Source organism: Orycteropus afer, unplaced genomic scaffold (genome assembly GCF_000298275.1).
Source record: "Orycteropus afer afer isolate SDZICR_OR568_19922 unplaced genomic scaffold, OryAfe1.0 scaffold00499, whole genome shotgun sequence".
NCBI classification, from domain to species: domain Eukaryota; kingdom Metazoa; phylum Chordata; class Mammalia; order Tubulidentata; family Orycteropodidae; genus Orycteropus; species Orycteropus afer.
In genome coordinates this window covers 1,600,693-1,621,022 of record NW_006922086.1, presented here as the reverse complement: position 1 = coordinate 1,621,022, position 20,330 = coordinate 1,600,693, and the positions used below count along the sequence as shown (strand labels likewise).

At 40.2% G+C, this 20,330-nt stretch overlaps 1 protein-coding gene across 1 annotated transcript in view; it reads right to left on the bottom strand.

The window, feature by feature from the left end:
* The window catches only part of KIZ (kizuna centrosomal protein), a 415,288-nt gene extending 396,430 nt beyond the window's left edge, over positions 1-18,858 (bottom strand). Inside the window, exons 1-3 of the mRNA XM_042782893.1 lie at positions 18,770-18,858; positions 13,306-13,368; positions 3,725-3,887 (exon numbers count right to left, since the gene is read on the bottom strand). Coding sequence (XP_042638827.1) covers positions 3,725-3,887; positions 13,306-13,368; positions 18,770-18,858 — 315 coding nt within the window. The remainder of the gene's footprint in view (positions 1-3,724; positions 3,888-13,305; positions 13,369-18,769) is intronic.
* Positions 18,859-20,330: the final 1,472 nt, after the last annotated feature.

The window sequence follows — 20,330 nt, the reverse complement described above, 5'->3', positions numbered from 1 at the left end:
CTATGTAGGAGATCCTGGATAGAGAGGGAGAACAATGTGGAACAGAACTCAAAATCATTTGGAGAAAAAAAAAAAAAGGTGGGGACCAGGTTTGCTGGTCCGATAGAGCCTGGTGGAACCATTGAGACCATGGCCCCTAGCTGCCCTTCAGGTCTGGAAATTGAACCCACACCTGTGGTTTCCAGCCAAACAAAAGACAGGCATATGAGTTAAACATTTACCTGAAGTAGATACACTCTTTTGAGAGAATAATCATGGGATAAAGAAGGGCTACTTATGCACAGGGAGACAGCTGAGGGCACAGGAGTGTAGGGAGAGATGGACACTGAGAAGAGGTAACTATAGGGAGGAAGTGGCAGCGGAGCTGTTGCATTGTGGTAAACTTGTCAATGACATGAGACCAAGTATATGTAAAAAAAAAAAAAAGAAAAAAGAACATATTTAGTGTTTGTGTTCTACCTTCTAGTTTTTTGCTTAGTGCCTAGGTTCTTAAAAGCTTGCAAACCATCATCCAAGGTTGAAGAATTAGTCTCTATTTGCCTAAACAATAGAGAAAGATAGAGTCAGGAATAGAAGGAGGATATGGAATGTGCAGCTAACTGTCTACATGAACAACTGCTTCCTTTGCCATGAGACCAGAACTGAATGGTGCCAGGCTACCATTACTGAACATTTTGATCAAAAATTCTATCAGGGCTTTGAATAAATTCGAAACAGTTTAGTCATGGCTGACAGAAACAATAGACATGTACGCACTGCATGGTAACTCAAACTCTTGTGCACTAAATTCTGACTCAAGTAGGAAAAAGACAGCAATGTCCTGTTCAAAGACATTGGGAAACCAATATGCTTCAAACTGATGCGATAGGCTGCCATCTTTGAGCAGGGCACCACTCCCTGTTTCCTACTCAGGTGAAAATCAAGTACACCTGAAACCAATATACCTGATTTGGCTGCTATGCAACAGGTACACTGCCCTTGTTTCCATCAGCCATGAATGAACTATTTCCAACCAGGTGAAGAATCATGATCAAAATGGAGAAAATAAGTAACAAAATTTTCAGATTCTCATGGACTCCAGACTTTCTACAGCTATGAAGGTTGGATGAACCCCTGAAACTATTGCCATGAGACAATCTTTAAACCTTAAACCAAAAATATTCCTATGCCATCTTAAAACAAGCAGCAGTTTAGCTTAACTAGTAAAAACTGTGTGCCCTGATCTCTTCTAAGAACTATCTATATGGAATCAAACTGACAACAACAACTCAAATGATTAGATAGAAAACATTGAGTTTATGTTAACGAGAGGGGAGCAACTTACAAAATGAGGGTGAGAATGGGCTACACAACTTGAAGAAGGTAATCAAAGTCACAAAACGGTATATGTAAAACTGCTGAATTTGTGTATGTTTTGCTGTGCATATGCTCAACAACAAAATAAATAAAATTATGTATTTTTTTAAAACACTGCTATTGCTTGAGCACATCTAGATCCTGGTTTCCAAATGCCTCTCCCAACTAAAAGGAATCATAGCTCCTTGGATAAAAGGCTAATTCCATATCTGAGACAGAGAAAGTTAAAGACCTAGTATATCTTGCTGTGCCCCAAAGCAAAGAAGGCACTGAATCAATGGGATGATGTCAAAAGGACACAGGAGCTGATATGAAGAGACTCCCATTGGCCAAATTTTGGACAGTATCAACAACAAAACAACTCCTTAATTGATAACATACTGGCTAAATACTAATTCATAAACTTATACTGATATTAAAAGAGACAGAAAGGGTAAGGGAAAAAGATTGGAGACAGGGAAAGAAGCTATTTTTAATAGAAGAATACCTACTGAAAAATGTAGAAAATTAGAAAATTGTCATTTCACAACCTCTACTATAAAAGCAGGAGCTCTGGTAGCACAGTGCTTAAGACATTTGACTGCTAACCAGAAGGCTGGTGGTTCAAGCCTTCCACTCCTTGGAAGGAAGGATGGGCAATCTACTTCCATAGCCATACCACCTCGGAAACCCAAGGAGGGGTCACTATGAGTTGGAAATGATTTGAGACAATGAGTGTGCCAGTGACTATAATAACTGATTCAAGCAAAGCTCACTAATGTATCCTAAAGCCAATAAATAAAAGGTTACTGAGGAACAAGATATTCTCATGATGTCAAACTATCACTGCATAGATTACCCACTAATTTACAGAAGGGAAAATGATACCATAGAATAGAGAGCTCTGGATATCACCAGCTCAGCCTCACACAGGTGATACCACTTGACATTGCAGTAGGACAGTATAGAACCTCACTGGTGGCTATTTAAATTAATTAACAAAATTAAAAATTTGGTTCTTGGCGTCACAAGCTACATTTTTACTGCTCAACACCCATGTATGACTAGAGGCTACCGTATTAGACAGCATAGGTAAAAAATATTTCCATCACTGCTATGTATTAGGAGCTCTGGTGGCATAGTGCCTAAGGTATCTGACTGCTAACCAGAAGGCTGGCAGTTCAAACCCACCAACCACCCCTCAGAAGGAAGACTGAGCAATATACTTCTGTAGTGATACCACCGCGGAAACCCAAGGAGGGGTCGCTATGAGTCAGATTCCACTTGACGGCAGTGAGTTTGTTTTTTTTTTGTTTTGCTGTATACTAAATGATATTATGGTATCATTACTAATTTTCTTACATGTGATAATAGTATTATGATTATTAGTAGACTGTCCTTATTCTTAGAAGATTGACATTAAAGCACTTAGGGGTGAAGTATCACAATATATAACATCCTTTTAATGACTGAGGAAAAACACACAGATTAAGAAGAGCAAAGGAGTGCCCATGAGTGCAAATATAGCAAAATATTTACAACTATTGCATCCAGGTAGAGAGTATATGAGTGTTACAAGAATTCTTTTAATTTTTCTGTGTATTTAAAATTTTTACAACAAAGGCTGGGGAAAACTGCAGTCTCTTATGAGAACCCTCCAAAAAGTAAACTCACTGCCATCAAGTCAATTCCAACTCATAGCACTCTCCAGCAGGTTTTCAAGGCAGTGAATCTTTATAATAGATTGCCCCACCTACCTTCCATGGAGCAGCTGGTAGGTTTGAACCACCAACCTTCTGGTTAGAAGTCAAATGCCTTTACGCACTGCACCACCAGAGCTCCTGTGAGAACCCTCAAAAACCAAACCAAACTCACTGCCATCAAGTCATTTCCGACTCAGCGACCCCCATTGGGTCTCCGAAGCTGTAATCTTTGAGGAAGTAGATCGCCCCATCTTCCTTCCACAGAGCAGCTGGTTAAGTTTGAACCACTGACCTTCCAGTTAGCAGTTAAGTCCCTTATCCTAGGCCACCAGAGCTCCTTATGAGAACCCTAGTGCTTCTCAAATTCCATCATCCAGCCAGCAATTATGGAAAGACTTGCCATGTATTAGCTAGTGATCTTACCAGTATTAAGTATTAGTGTAACATTATAAATATAAATTATAAATAGTCTATTAATTATACAACTAAAGTAGGAATCTTAGAAAAATGCAATTTCAACTTTTCTGATCAAAACTCAGCCACATGTCAATTCAGACAAAACGAATAGTCATTCCTATGTATTAACAAATGAACATTAGTGTCTGCCCCGATCTGAAACTTCCCACCCATTACTTCTAATATTAGTAACAAAACAAAAAAGGCACAGTACAAAACAAGACATTCACCTTTAGTTCTTGAAGCTTCTCTGTATTTGTGGTAAAGTGTCCAATATGAGCTTGTACACGCTCACATTGCTTTAAATATTCCTGGTTTCGAGTCATAGCCTCCTTTTCTGATTCACGTATTTCCTTCAGGTATTTCTTTAACTTTACATACTTCAGCTTAACTCTAGAAAAACAAAAGCAGATTATTAAACAATGAAGTTAGACTTTGACAAGCTTGAGAAGAATTCTCCTTAACAAAATTGTTCCTTAGACAATGTATTCTAAGATATTTTACTCCAAACATTGAACTTCAAAGCACACACATACACATTTATAGAGAGAGAAAATAAATAGAGTATCATATGGCTATATCTGGGCATAACTCTCCCAAGAAATGTATGTAAGAGCACATTATAACATTCACACAATAAAGGTTTACATGGATTTATTTCTCAAAATTAAATCTGATTTCAAGAGCAGGGTCTATGTGGCCTTGTTCAGATGAATAGCTCATTAACATTCTTTTGTAGGGCAGACAACCTGCTCACGCGGACATACTTGAACTATAAACTACAACTCGTATATGTTAAGAAAATTTGAAATTTAACATACCAGAAAAACCTCATTTAGATGAAGTAAAAAGTATTTGTTAAAAATTAAAACAATGTATTATTAAAATGTACTATAATAATGTTGTGTTGATGTTAGGTGCTATCTAGATGGCTCCAACTCATAGCAACTGTATGTACAACAGAATGACCTGTGGCAGCCTCACAATCCTTGCTATACTTGAGCCCACTGTTGCAGTGACTGTGTCAATCCATCTTGTAGGGTCTTCCCCTTTTTCACTGACCTTGTACTTCACCAAGCATGATATCCTTCTGCAGGGACTGGTCCCTCCTAACAACATGACCAGAGTAGGTGAAATGAAGTCTGGCCATTCTCACTTTCAAGGAGCATTCCAGTTGTACTTCTTCCAGGACAGATTTGTTCTTTCTTCTGGAAGTTCATGGTATTTTCCGTATTTTTCACCAACACCATAATTCAAAGGTATCAACTCTTCTTCGTTCCTCCTTATTCACTGTCCAGCTTTCACATGCTTGAGGGGAATGAAAATACCATGGCTTGGGTTAGGCGCACCTTAGTCTTCAAAGTGACATCTTTGCTTCTTAACACTTCAAAGAGGTCTTTTGCAGCAGATTTTTCCAGTGAAATATGATGTCTGATTTCCTTACTGCTGTTTCCATGGGTGTTGATTGTGGATCCAAGTAAAATGAAATCCATGACATTTATTGTAATGTTGTTTATTGCTCCAGTGAGGATTCATATTTTCTTTGTGTTATGATATAATCCATACTAAAGACTGTAGTCTTTCATCTTCATTAAGTGCTTCAAGTCATTTTCACTTTCAGAAAACAAGGTTGTCTCATCTGCATACCACAGGTTATTAATGATTCTTTCTATAATCCTGATGCTGCTTTTTGGATTATTTGTTCAGCATACAGATTGAGTAATTATGGTGAAAATATACAACCCTGACACACACCCTTCCTGATTTTAAACCATGCAGTAACCTCTTGGTCTATGTAGTAGTTCCTTACGAGCACAATTAAGTGTTCTGGAATCCCCACTCTTTGCAATGTGATCCACAATTTTTTATGATCCACACAGTTAAATGCCTTTAGATAGTCAATAATACACAAGTAAACATCTTTCTGGTATTCTCTGCTTTCAGCCAAGATTCATCTAACATCAGCAATGATATCCCTCGTTATTCATGCTCTTCTGAATCCAACCTGAATTTCTGGAAGTTCCCTGTCATTATACTACTGCAACTGTTTTTTAATTACCTTCAGCAAAATTTGATTTGCATATGATATTAATGATATTTTTCAATAATTTCCACATTCTGTTGGATCACTTTTCTTTGGAATGGGCACAAATAGCAATCTCTTACTGTCAGTTGGCCAGGCAGCTGTCTTCCAAAACTTAGCATAAACAGGTATGCATCTCCAGTGCTGCATGCATTTGTTGAAACATCTCAATGGATAGTCTGTCAATTCCTGGAGCCTTGTTTTTCAACAATTCCTTCAGTGCAGCTTTGACTTCTTCCTTCAATACCATCAGTTCTTGATCATATGCTACATCTTGAAATGGCTTCATGTCGACCAATTCTTTTGGTACAATGACTCTGTATAATCCTTCCATCTTCTTTTGATGCTTCCTACAGCAGTCAATATTTTGCCCATAGAATCCTTCAATACTGCAACTTGAGGCTTACATTTTTTCTTCATTTCTTTCAGCTTGAGAAATGCTGAGCATGTTCTTCCCTTTTGGTTTTCTAACTCCAGGTCTTTGCACATTTCATTATAATCCTTTCTTTGTCTTCTTGAGCTGCCCTTTGAAATCTTTTGTTCAAGGAGCATTCCTTGAACAAAAGATTTACAAAAGTGCTAGAGTTATACAGCTCTCTTATTTCATCATTTCTTCCTTTTGCTTTAGCTACTCTGTATGTAAGAGCAAGTTTCAGAGTCTCTTCTAACATCCATTTTGGTTTTTTCTTCCTTTCTTGTCTTTTCAATGACCTTTCGCTTTCTTCATGGATGATGTTCTTGATGTCATCCCATAGTTTGTCTGGTCACTGGTTACTGTTGTTCAATGCATCAAATTTATTCTTCAGATGGTCTCTAAATTCAGGTGGGATGTAAGCAAGGTCCTATTTCGGCTCTCGTGGACTTGTTTTAATTTTCTTTAGCTTCAACTTGAACTAGCATATAGACAATTGATGGTCTGTTCCAGTCAGCTCCTGGCTTTGTTTTGACCAAATATTTTGAGCTTCTCCATCACCTCTTTCCATAGAAGTAGTCAATCTGATTCTTGTGTATTCCATCTAGCAAGGTCCATGTGTATAGCAGCCATTTATGTTGTTGCAAAAAGATATCTGCAATGAATAAGTCATTTGTTTTCCAAAATTCTATCATGCAACAGATGGACTAAAATTCTACTCAAACTGTGAAACAACCTTTGGCCATGTGCATCCAAAGTATAATATCAAAAGACATACTGAATAGCTCACATTGTATAGTGCACTCTTCTCTAGAACCACACTGCTTATTCTAGCTCTTTCTTCTTCATAATCATCTGAATTTTAAGAGAGCACTTGGTAATGTAGCATTTCTATTGTTGGCTCAACATATTATTCAACATTCTCTATCAAGCAAAAATAAGTTAGAAACCACAAAAATATCTACCTTCAAAATACAGATCTACAAAAGTGTAGAGCTGTCCCAAATCAATCACAATAGACTTTAAACCTCTGCCCCAACCCAGTAATTTTCAAGACATTCTTTATTGTGCTAATAGTTTTGTGTTTTGAACTTGGTTGGTGGTCCCCATTTTCCCTTCTGAACAAAATAAACTTAACATTGCTTTTACTGCTGTTTGTGCCTACCATCTTTTACTTGAGGTACAATAAAGGATTTAGAACCTAATGTACTGTCACATTCAAGCACCTGGAAAAGCTGTTCCAACAACAGTAGGTACAATAGCAACCATGCATCCGCCATCGAAATGGAGTTTCATTCCTGTCCTCTTATTAGCCTTCAAAGCTGACCACATAAGTAAATCACTCATCTGATCATTCTTATTTTCAGTGCTCCAAACATGACAGGAACTCAGCAAGAGTCAACAGAAGAAACAAATAAGTATCATGAAGAGTCATTAATGCTCTGAGGGAAATATTAGAGACTCTTATGTACCAGGCAACCTGATCAAGAGGGGTCAAAGAGGCCTTCCCAGTGGAAGTAACTTTTCTGCTGAGACCAGACGGATGGGTAAATAGTTAACACAAAATTAAGGAGAACAAGAATGAAAAAATGAGGGAAAGCATTCCAGGCAGGGGGAATGCACGTTGGAAAGCCCAAAGGCAATAAATAAGAATAACAACAATGAAGTTGATGAATATAGTAATGAAGTACTGAATTTTACTTTGAATCAGACACTTTTATCCCCAATTTACAGATGAAGCAGAGGCATAGAAAGTTGAAGTAACTGACCCATGACCATATAGCTAAGAGTTGGTGAAGCTCAGATAATTATTTTCATAAGTTATAGGTACTTGTCAACAGAGTGCACGAGCTTAACCACTACAGTATACTACTCTAAGAAATACCATGCTTAAGAACCTGGAATTTCTGCCAGTGTAGAATTTTAGGAGCAGTCTGGAAAGAGAAGGTGATGAAGGATGAAAAATAAACAGGGAGCAGACAATGGAGGGTATGGTAGCCACTGTACAATACTGGGCACCTCCTATATCCTCCTAATGTCCTCCTGGCATACATTTTTCTCCTACCAGCCACTGCTGCATTCAGAGTAACCTGAGAGTGCCTCGCTCAGATGCACCTATTATCTTGCTTTCCCAGGGCTACTTTTCTTAGTTTGCAGCATGGACAGCTTTGCTGTGAGAAGGATTTAACCTCCTGGGGCCACCATGACCAAGGGGATTCAGAATCAGGATGTAAATAACCCCCTCTTCCTTCTCTTTGGGACACTTCTGAGGAGCAAAGGGGCAGTCTACAGGGCTCCCCTGAAGGTCTCAGCAGTAACTGGCTCCTATTTCATTCTCCCCAGCCCTCCTTTCTTATTTTCTGTGACTACTTCCTATTAAAAAAAAAAAAAAAAAACACCTACTACCTGCATACAAGACCTTGTCTCAGACTCTGCCTTTTTGGAAGTGTGGGGGACCAGGCTGAGTCAGCCATGTTAGGTCACATAAATTTTATCCTATGCGCAGTCTAAGAAAGCATATTTTAGCAAGTCACATTCTCTGTCTTACAGAAAACAAGAGGCTGATAGTAAAACAAACTCAGCAAACCAACAGCTTGGAAGTAGGGGCTGAAGGTTCCCATTCTCTTCTTACACCTCCTCTCCACTATAACACCCAATAATAAGCTGCATGAAAAGTCTACCCCATATCTTCTGCCCCTCTAGCCATGGGCTGCATGGATCCCCTCAGACTTGGACCCACTCTTGAGACCATTGCATCCATCATTCCCTCAGTGGTACTTGTCTCTTCTACAGCTGCTAATGATGTATGATGGTCTACCTTGACTGGTAACTTTGGAAGTACACTATATTTTAAAATCAAAGGATAATTTTGAGGATGGAAAAATAAATAGACCTGATGGCTTATTTGGTTTAAAAATATTCTTGACCTCTCTCTCTTCTGAGTGAGATGTTTTTATTTCTCAGTCTTATTGGGACATGGATAAATCATAAACTCAATGCTATCATGGCCATGAACTTGAAGATAACACCATATATTTGGCTTAAGAATAAAGTCCACACTGATATAAAATAGGATTAAAAATATTGAAGGTCTGCTCTTAACTCAGAAGTGGCCTAAAGAGGATAACATGTAGTTATTCACTGCTCATGGTCATTTTAACAGTCATTCTCATATATGAACAAGTAAGACACCAGGTGTTCTGGTTACCTACTGCTTCTCTGACAAGAATATACCACACATGGGATGCCCTTAGGATAGGAGTTTATTCTCTCACACTTTGGAGGCTTTAAGTCCTAATTCAAAGTGCCAGGCTCTAGGGGCTGGGGGAAAGCCCCTCAACCTTGGGTTTCAGCTCTGCCTCCTGCTCTGGCCCACTGAAGCTGGAGGCTTTTCTTCACTCAGTCAGCTGCTGGCTGCTGAGGCTGACAAGCCCAAGGTTGACAAGTAAAAAGGCACAGTCCCAATGTTACCAAACCACACAGCAGGCCACTGATGCAAGTCTACTGAAAGTCCCAAGATTACCAGAGCATGGTAGGCTGAACAACGACTCAGCTACTTGCAGGGTTCAAGGGTGCCATAAGCTAGAGACCATTCCCAAAGCTGCTGCTCATATACGGGAAGCAGATCACATCTCTAAAACAGCTACTCAGCTGCTTGTGGTAGATCCCACCATAGAGCTGACTGCCACTCTCATCATGGGGCATAACTACCACCAGCTGCCCACCCACTCAACCAGGCCCAGCCGAATTGACACACAACCTTAACTACCACACCAGGAAATTCTGCCTATAGTAGTTCATTCAAAGACCATTAACATTATATAAGCTCAATGTATTTACATTGTGACTAAAAAGATAAAAAAGATCTCAATGCATCTTATTCTTAAGGTATTTAAGCCAAATAGAGCTCTAAAATAACAGAAATGCTAAATAATGAAAATAAATAATTTTCACCTTGTATTTGGTCATTTTTTATTAATTTTAACAAAATTTATTCTTACATTTGATAGTGATTATATTAAATTGCAGAATTTTTTATCAAATTATTGTACACCAGAAATAACAGAATAATAAAATTTATTTATTTATGTTATAAATATGGTATTTATAAATAAAATTAACCCATTACCATCAAGTTGATTCTAATTCATGGGGACCCATATGTTACAGAGTAGAATTTTTATGAGGTTTGCTTGGCTATAATCTTTATGAAAGCAGTTCACCAGGTCTTTATTCCATGTAGCTGCTAGGTGGGTTCAAATTGCCAATCGTTAGGTTAGCAGAAGATTGCAACAACTTGTGCTACCTAATCTCCTTTTAACATAGGTTTAAATATTCATCATCAAATGAACATTTCAAGATCTATCCTGAGGTATAACACTGTCAGTAATAGGATAATATCCAACACCTACAAGGAAGGCAAGTTAATATGACTATTATTCAAATTTACACACCAACTACTAATGCCAAAGATGAAGAAATTGAAGATTTTTATCAACTTCTGCAGTCTGAAATTAATCAAACATGCAATCAAGATGCACTAATAATTACTGGAGATTGGAATGCAAAAGTTGGAAACAAAAAAGAAACATTGGTAGTTGGAAAAAAAGCCCTTGGTGATAGAAATGCCAGAGATTGTATGACAGAATTTTGCAAGACTAACAATTTATTCATTGGAAATACATTTTGCAACACAAACAGCCAACTATACACGTGGACCTCACAGGATGGAATACACAGGAATTAAATCGACTACATCTGTGGAGGGAGCTCTGGTAATATAGTGCCTAAGGCACTTGACTGCTAACCAGAAGGCTGGCGGTTCAAACCCACCAGCCACTCCTCGGAAGGAAGATGGGGCAATCTACCTCCGTAGTGATACTGCCTCGGAAACCAAAGGAGGGGTCGCTATAAGTCAGGTCCAACTCAATGGCACATAACAACAATAATAACATCTGTGGAAAGAGATGAGGGAAAAGCTCAATATCATCAGTTGGAACAAGGCCAGGGGCAAACTACAAAATAGACGATCAACTGCTCCTATGTAAATTCAAGCTGAAGGTCGGGCAATCTACTTCTATAGTGATATTGCCTCAGAAACCAAGGGAGGGGTCTCTATGAGTCGCAGCTGACTCCACAGCATATAACAATAACAAATAAATTCAAGCTGAAGCTGTGGAAAAGTAAAAGTCCACAAGAACCAAAGTATCACCTTGAATTCAGAGACCATTTCAAGAACAGAATTTATGCATTGAATACTAATGACCAAAGACCAGATGAGTTGTCATCTAGGATATGATATATGAAGAAAGCAAAAAGTTACTAAAAATTCAGAAAAGGAAAAAAAAAAAAAAAAGGACCAAAATGAATGTCAGAAAAGACTCTGAAACTTGCTCTTGAATATAAACTAGCTAAAGCAAATGGAAGAAATGAAGTAAAAGAACTAAACAGAAGATTTCAAAGGGTGTCTAGAGAAGATAAAATATTACAATGAAAAGTGCAAAGACCTGGAGTTAGCAAACCAAAAGGGAAGATCATTCTCAGCGTTTCTCAAGCTAAAAGAAATGAAGGAAAAATTCAAGCCTCAAGTTCCAATAATGAAGAATACTATGGGCAAAAAACTAAATAATGCAGGAAGCATCAAAAGAGGATGGAAAGAATACACAGAGTCATCATACCAAAAATAAATGGTTTATGTTCAACTATTACAGGAAGTAGCATATGCCAAGAACCAATAGTAACAAAGGAAGAAGTCCAAGCTGCACTGAAGGAACTGGTGAAAAACCAAGTCTCCAGGAATTGGCAGAATACCCACTAAGACGTTTCAACAAATGGATGCAATGCTGGAAGTGCTCAATCATTTATGCCAAGAAACTTGGAAGAAAGCTATGTCGCAACTGAATGGAAGACACCCATAAGTATGTTCATTCCAAAGAAAGGTGATCCAAAAGAATGTGGAAATTATCAAACAATAGCATTAATATCCCACACAAGTAAAATTACATTGAAGATAACGCAAAACTGGTTACAGCATCACATAAACAGGGAGCTGCCAGAAATTCAAGCCAGATTCAGAAGAGGACATGGAAGAAGGAATATCATTGCTGATGTCAGACAGAGCTGGATGAAAGCAAAAAATACCAGAAAGATGTTTACCTTGTTGTGTTGACAACACAAAGGCATTTGACTTTGTGAATCATAAGAAACTATGGACGGCACTACAAAGAATGGGAATTCCAGAACACTTAATTGTGCTCATGTGGAACCAGTGCATAGACCAAGAAGCAGTTGTTTGAACAAAACAAGGACCGTGCATGGTTTAAAATCAGGAAAGGTGTGCTGATGCTATATATATATTCATCAAACATATTCAATCTGTATGCTAAGCAAATAATCTGAGCAGCTGGACTATATGAAGAAGAATGCAGCAGCAGGATTCAGGATTGGAGGGAGAATTATTAATGACCTGTGGCATGTAGTTGACATAGCCTTGCATGATGAAAGTGAAAAGGACTTGAACCACCTACTGATGATAATCAAAAAGTACAGCCTTCAATATGGATTACACCTCAACATAAAGAAAAGAAAACAAAAATCCTCACAATTAGACCAATAAGTAATATCATGATGAAAAGAGAAAATGTTTAATTTATCAAGGATTCCATTTTACTTGGATCCACAATGAATGTCCACAGAAGCAGCAGATAAAAAATCAAATAATGTATTGCACTGGGAAAATCTGTTGCCAAAGACCTCTTTGAAGTTTTAAAAGCAAAGGTGTCACCTTCAGGACTAAGGTGTACCTAACCCAAGCATGGTATTTTCAATTGCTGTATATGTATACGAAACCAGCATAATGAATAAGAAAGGCCAAAGAAGCATTTGAACTATGGTACTGGCAAAAAATTTTAAATATACATACCATGGACTGCCAGAAGGAAGAACAAATGTTTTGGGAGAAGTACAGTCAGAATGCGCCTTACAAGTGAGCATGGTGAAACTTCTCACATACTTTGGGCAGGTTGTCAGATGGGACCAATCTCTGGAGAAAGACATCATATTTGGTAGAGTAGAAAAAAAAGGAAAAAGTAGAGAAAAAAGAGGAAGACCCTCAACAAGACAGACTGACACAGTGACTACAACAGTGGGCTTGAATACAGCAAGGACTGCAAGAATGCCATAAGACCAGACAGTGTTTCACTCTGTTGTACAAGCTATGAGTCAGAACTCAGTTGAGGGTGCCTAACACAAGACCAGATTTTATTGGTTGGCATATGCAAACTGTTTTAAAAACTGTCATCACTGTCATTTCTTACCTGAATGCTTCAGACTGACTGTATTCACAAAGTTTCCTTTCCAGGTCCAATCTCTTCTTTTCACTGAATACAGAAAGAAAAATTTTATATATAATTATACCCACAAGTTATAGGCAGTCAAATTTAGAACATGATGTACTTTCAAACTCAAGCTTTGTGAGAGTGCTTCTGCAGTATCTCTAAGAAGCAGAAAATACCAGTGGTGTTTGAAATTCAAAGCACAGAAATAAGTGACCAAAACCAAACCCACTGCCATGGAGTTGATTCTGAATCATAACTATGCTATATGACAGAGCAGAACCACCCCACAGGATTTCCAAGGCTATAAATCTTCATGGAAACAGACTGCCTCATCTTTCTCCCATGGAGCAGCTGGTGGGTTTAAACTGTTAACCTTTTGGCTAGCAGCTGTATGATACCACTTCACCACCAGAGTTCCTCTCAAATACCTGACAGTCACCATGAAAATCTAGGAAGAAAATAGACATTGATGGGAGGCAAAAAGGACAAGACTCTAAAAGTAAACAAAGAAATATAGTAGGCTGGGAAACAAGCTTATTCATTCATTCAGAAAATATTTCAGCCTATGATCAGCCAGGCACAGTTTGAGGCCTGAAGACTAGTGCCTTGAACAAGTAAGCCAAGGACCCTGCCCTCAGGCAGTTGACACTGGGGGGAAGAGGTAGAGGACACACAATAAACAAAATAAATATAAAATATATGTTTAAAGGTAAAAAAAATAGCATCCCCAGACTTCTTGAACACAGTGACATTTGAATGATGAGGATTCCTAAAAGTCTGAAGGCAATGCTCCAGCAAACCTGCCTTGGATTAAAGATCAGTGGCTTGCTGTATTTGCAACCAGACAAGCCTTGGCAGTCTGGTGACTAAGCCAAGAAGATACCTCTGAAAAGCTGATCTGGTCTCACATTTAATCAAGACAGGATTCCCTAACAAATATTGTATTAGTCCGTTATTGTAAAGTTAAGGAAAGGTTTATCTATAGAAGGAAATTTCCTTTGTTGGTTACCAGGAGTGGGAGGGGAGGGAAGGGAACGCTGTTAGATAGATAGAGATAAGTATTGATTTGGGTGAAGAGAAGGGCAATGTACCAACCGGGAGTGACCAATATGGCAGCATTGAGGATGAGAAAGGCATAGAGAGGTACATGGGAGGTACAGACAACAAATATGAACCCTTTTGCACATACAGTACTGCATTGTCAGTAAAGACAAACATGGGTATATGGATGGATAGATGGGTGGACAGGCTAAACGATGAGATATGTCTATGAAATGGGGAGTGTATCCAAGAACATATATAGGGTTGGCAGACAATGGTCCTATAAGTTTATGTGAATGATCAGAATTCCCAGGTGTATAGTAGAGACAAGGGGCAAGGTTGTGGTCACTGCTTGGTCACAGCCAGCTACCCAGAGGGACCAAGTAGTTGAACCTGCGGGCATGGGACCATAGTCGCAGGGGACATCAAGCTCAATTGGCATAACATACTATACAAAACATTGTTCCACCTCCTACTTTGGTGAGTAGCAACTGGGATCTTAAAAGCTAGCAAGCTGCCATCTAGATGCAACAATGGGTCTCTCCTCGTCCAGAGCAAATAAGAATGAAGAAAACCAAAATTCATGGAAACAATTAGTCCTAGTGACTGGTATACCATCCGATCTGCAGCCTATATAACTATGAGACCAGAAGAACTAGATGGTGCCTGGCTACCACTGTCATCCACTTGGAATGGGATCTGTGTAGGAGATCCTTGATAGAGAGGGAGAACAATGTGGAACAAAATTCAAAATCATTTGGAGAAAGAAAAAAAAAAAAGGTCGGGACCAGGTTTGCTGGTCCAATAGAGCTTGGCGGAACCACTGAGACTATGGCCCCTAGCTGCCCTTCAGGTCTGGAATTGAACCCACACCTGTGGTTTCCAGCCAAACAAAAGACATGCATATGAGTTAAACATTTACCTCAAGTAGATACACTCTTTGGAAAGAACAATCATGGGAGAAAAAAGGGCTGCTTACCCACAGGGAGACAGCTCAGGGGGCAGGAGTATATGGAGGGATGGACACTGGGAAGAGGTAACAATGGGGAGGAAGTGGGAGGGGAGCTGTTGCATTGTGGTAAACTGTGGTCAATGACATGAGACAAAGTATACGTGAACTGCTGTATGGAAAGTGAATTTGCTCTGTAAATCTTCACCCAAATCACAATTTAAAAAAAAAAAAAAAAAATGAAAAAAAAGACAGGGTTCCCTAGCAGTATTATTGTTAATCTGGGGGAATTTCTTTTTATAACTCTAGAATGTTGCCATTATTTGTCATTGCCATTTCTCTGAAGGTACTACCAGTAATGACTTAACAGCCTGCAAAGTTCGGTGAGGGCTAGCAAGTAAACTAGAGGAGAAAGCCTGTTTTGGTCTATACCCAACCTAGACAAGACAACCAACTGGTCAGCAAAGTAGGCAGCAAAAGCCAAAACCAAGAGGGCAGGAGGTGGGGTAAAATTGCTGAACAAGAAGACACTATAGTCCCAGAAAAAGTCCTTTGGAGGCTAAACCCCAATAGGCTCTGTTAAGCCACCACAAAGTATCAGCCTCAAATCCATTATGTGAGCTAAGTCCTTCACATCTGTTTTAAATTTAAGACTTAAAATCAGGTATTTATCCCAATAAAAAGCCAGAGAAAAGCTTACTGGGAGGATCACCTTGAAATCCCTACATAATAAATCTTTATTTCAGAATCTTTGACCTGGGATACTTAACCATGTGTCATGGTTTCAGTCACCTCACCTAGACTTTTTGAAGTTTTACACAGGGCTGGTGAGTAGGGGGTATAGGTGTCCCCAAACTACATAGCTTAGTTTTCTAAGTAACTCATCATTTTATTTTTATCTCAATACCACAATTCTCCATGATCTTCAGTTTTACTCAACTAATAACTCAGTATCAATTATTTCTGGACTATTAAGGTATCATTCCCTGAATCAACACTGGCATTGGAAACAACTAGTGCTGGTTAATGGGCCTGTTAAAGGAATGGTTTTAAATAACTGTAAGAATGAACTTCACTTGATCTCAAAACCTACCATACAGCCACAATAGTCAAAACTGTCTGGTATTGGTATAATGACAGACACGTAGACCAGGGGAATAGAATTGAGAACCCAGAAATAGATCCATCGACCTACGGTCAGCTGATCTTTGACAAACAGCTGAAATCCATTAAATGGGGACGAGAATGTTCTCCAAAAGAGTCAAAAAAAAGAAGCTACAGATTGGGAAAAAAATATTCGGCAATGACATATCTGACAAGGGACTTACCTCTAGAATTTATAGAAAACTTAACACCTCAACAACAAAAAGATAAATAATCCAATTAAAAAAGGGGCAGAAGACATGAATAGACACTTCACCAAAAAGGGTATTCAGGCAGCCAACAGACATATGAAGAAATGCTCAAGATCCGATGAGAGATGCCATGAGATACCATAAGATACCATCTTGCCCCAGCACTAGTAGCAAAGTTCAACAAGACAGAAATTAACAAATGCTGGCAAGGATATGGAGAGACTGGGACACTCATATACTGCTTGTGGGACTGTCATAAGTCCTAGACACTAGCTGGCTTTGGGATTTCTTCCACTCATTCAACAAACATTTATCAAGCACCACCTCCCTCACGTAGTCTATTCAGAGCTAAAGATCCAGGTAGATATGGTTTCTATCCTCCTGGGATTCCCAATGTAGGCAGACAGCAAGTCACTTAAGTGGTCACATAAGCAAGAGTACAAGAATACTGAGGCTGCATCAGTTAAGGAATGGGAGTGATCAACACCTGGGGCAGGGAAGCCTGAAGGAATGATTTTTTTACAATTAGGAGATGAAGAGGCCATGGAGAGGGCATGGTAATATATCAGAGAGAAAACAGCATGTCAAAAAGGACTAAGGAGTAAAAAATGATTAAGGAGGCCTATTGTAGATGCTCTATTAATATTTAACAAATATTAATCTAGCATATTGGAAGCTCTGATAGCATAGTGACTAAGGCATTTGGCTGCTAACCAGAAGCTGTCAGTTCAAACCCACCAGCCACTCCTCAGAAGGAAGATGGGGCAATCTACTTCTGTAGTGATACCGCCTGGGAAACCCAAGGAGGGGTCACCGAGTCAGATCCAACTCCACAGCAGTGAGTTTGGTTTGGTGGGTTTTTGTGTTTTTTTTAAAGATAAATATAATTCCTTTTCAGAACCACTTACGTATGCCTTTACCTTACAGGCAATTATCAACATTTTAGAAATGTCACACATATAGTTCTACTGTCCACCAGAATAATTCTTCTGTAACTTTTAACACCCATTAAAACCGCAAAAAAAAAAAAATCCACAACCATTGGTGTGGAGTCGTATTCGACCCATAGTGACCCCTCCTTGGGTTTCTGAGGCAGGAGCTCTGGTAGCATAGTGCCTAAGGCACTTGACTGCTAAACAGAAGGCTGGCGATTCCAACCCACCAACCACTCCTCCAAAGGAAGGTTGGGCAATCTACTTCCATAGTGATACGGGGCCGGCAACCCAAGGAGGGGTCGCTATGAGTCGGGGCCTACTCCACGGCACATAATAACAACAACATCACTATGAAAGTAGACTGCCCAACCTTCCTTCCCAGGAGTGGCTGGTGGGCACCAGCCTTCTGGTTAGCAGTCAAGTTACGCTAGTGTTCTGTTTATCAAAAGACCTAAAAATCTATTTCTTTCTTTGCCAACTAATGAGATTTCCAACTCCAATTAATTTGGCACCTAAATAAGAGTTCCAACAACTTATTTTTTAAGTGGTTCTTTAGAGTAAATTACTTTATAATTTTCTTCTTTATGTATTCTTAGATCTAGCTGTTTTCAATGATTTTTTTTATTTTTCATGTCATAATCAAAGGTATCATGAATTCTCTGGATGCTGGACTTTTTCCACTGGAAATTTCATCCCCAGCCCTATCTTCTCACTCTCCTGAAATCCTTCCTGCATTTAAATAGGGCATATGTTTGTGCAAACACACACACACACTCCCACCTGCATTCCTGGATGTCATCATTGATGCAGTGCAGCTGTCAGGTGGGATGACAATTTGAAGAGACTGGGGAAGGGGGCGTGTAGAAGGGAACTAGAAATATTCACAAGGTTTGATTGAGAGTGACAGGCAGGAGAACTTCAGCTCTTACTTCTGAGCAAATTCAGTGACACAGCCGCATCCTTAAGGGGGAGGAGGGATTCAATGGTTGCTGATAAGGGAGACGGGGGGGTGGGGCGGTGACTCTTACCTCTCTCCAATGCATCTCAGGCAGACTCAGAAGCAGGGGCACCACGGCTGGGGCGAGTGGGAAGGAACAGGGGAGAGGGCACCCAGAACACTCTCAGCACCTAAGGAGGTTGTTCGCCACCCGGATTGGCCATACCTGTCCCGCAGCCCATGCTGGAGGATACCCAGCCTCTCGTAGTAGTCGGGGCTTGGGAGGGGCGCGGACGACGCGGAAGTCCGGCGCATGCTGCAGCTACTGCCGCCGCGCTCACTCTGTGTGGCCTACCGACCGCGACTGAACCCGGGTTGTCCAAGGCGACGGCCCCACCATGCACCGCGGGTAAACCCAGGGCCCAGCGGTAGTGTAGGGGGCGGAGCGGAGGGCCGGGACTTTCAGGAGCTGGATGGGATACGTACGGGGGGCGGAGCGGTGCATCGTGGATGGGCGGGGTCGGAGGCCTAGACGCAGAGGGACGGAGGCCTAGGCGCAGAGGGACGGAGACGCCATGATGGGCGGGGCGAAGCGGGGCGGAGCGGGACCGAGCCCTCGGCCTTGGGCGATTGAACCTGGTGTCTGCTTCACAGGTCACGGAGCAAAGATCACACCCCTGTCCCAGGGCGAGGATGGGGGCACTCCTTTCAAGGTAATCCTGTCTTGATGGTCTTCAGTCTTAAACCAGTTCCTGATCCCCCTGGGTAGACAATGTGGAGTGGCCACTTTTTCATTTTTCTCTTTGTCCTCAAACTGTATTAATTTTATAAGATGAATTCTGTGCCTCGTTCCGGCCTCCTCACCTTTCTTCCCAGGATTTACTGGCTATGCTTGTTTTCCTGCCTATGCTTGTTTTCCTGCCGGCACTAAAAAACAAAACAAAGCGCCACAAAAGAAATAAAACTAAAATAATAAATGTGCTGGAGCTCTGGTAGCGTAGTGCCTAAGGCACATGACTGCTAACCAGAAGGCTGGCGGTTCAAACCTACCAGACACTCCTTGGAAGGAAGGTTGGGCAATCTACTTCCATAGTGATACCACCTGGGAAACCCAAGGAAGGGTCGCTATGAATCAGATATGACTTGAAAGCAGTGCGTTGCATTTTGTTGTTCATATGCATGCAAAAGATGGACAATGAATGAATAAGGAAGACTGAAGAAGAATTGATGCCTTCATATTATGGTTCTGGTGAAGAATATTGAATACACCATGGACTTCCAGAAGAACAAACAAGTCTGTTTGGAAGAAGTACAGCCAGAATGCCCCTTGGAAGGGAGGATGGTGAGATTTTGTCTCACATACTTTGGACATGTTATCAGGAGGGATAAGTTCCTAGAAAAGGACATCACGCTTAGTAAAGTAGAGGATCAGCAAAAAAAAGGGGAATATCCTTAACACGATGGATTGACACAGTGGCTGCAACAATAGGCTCAAACAACAACAATTGTTGTGAGAATGGTGCATGACTAGGCAGTGTTTCATTCTGTTTTATTTCTGGCTGCTGTAAATCAGAACCCAGTAGGCATCACCTAACATCAACGACAACATGCAGCACGCCTAGGTTCTATTCCTGGCCAATGTACCTCATGTGTAGCCACCACCAGTCTGTCAGTGGAGGCTTATGTCTCGCTATGATATTATACCACAAAGTAGAAAGAAAGGCCTGGTGATCTACTTCCAAAAATCAACTACTAATAACCCTAAAGATCACAGCAGTCCAATCCAC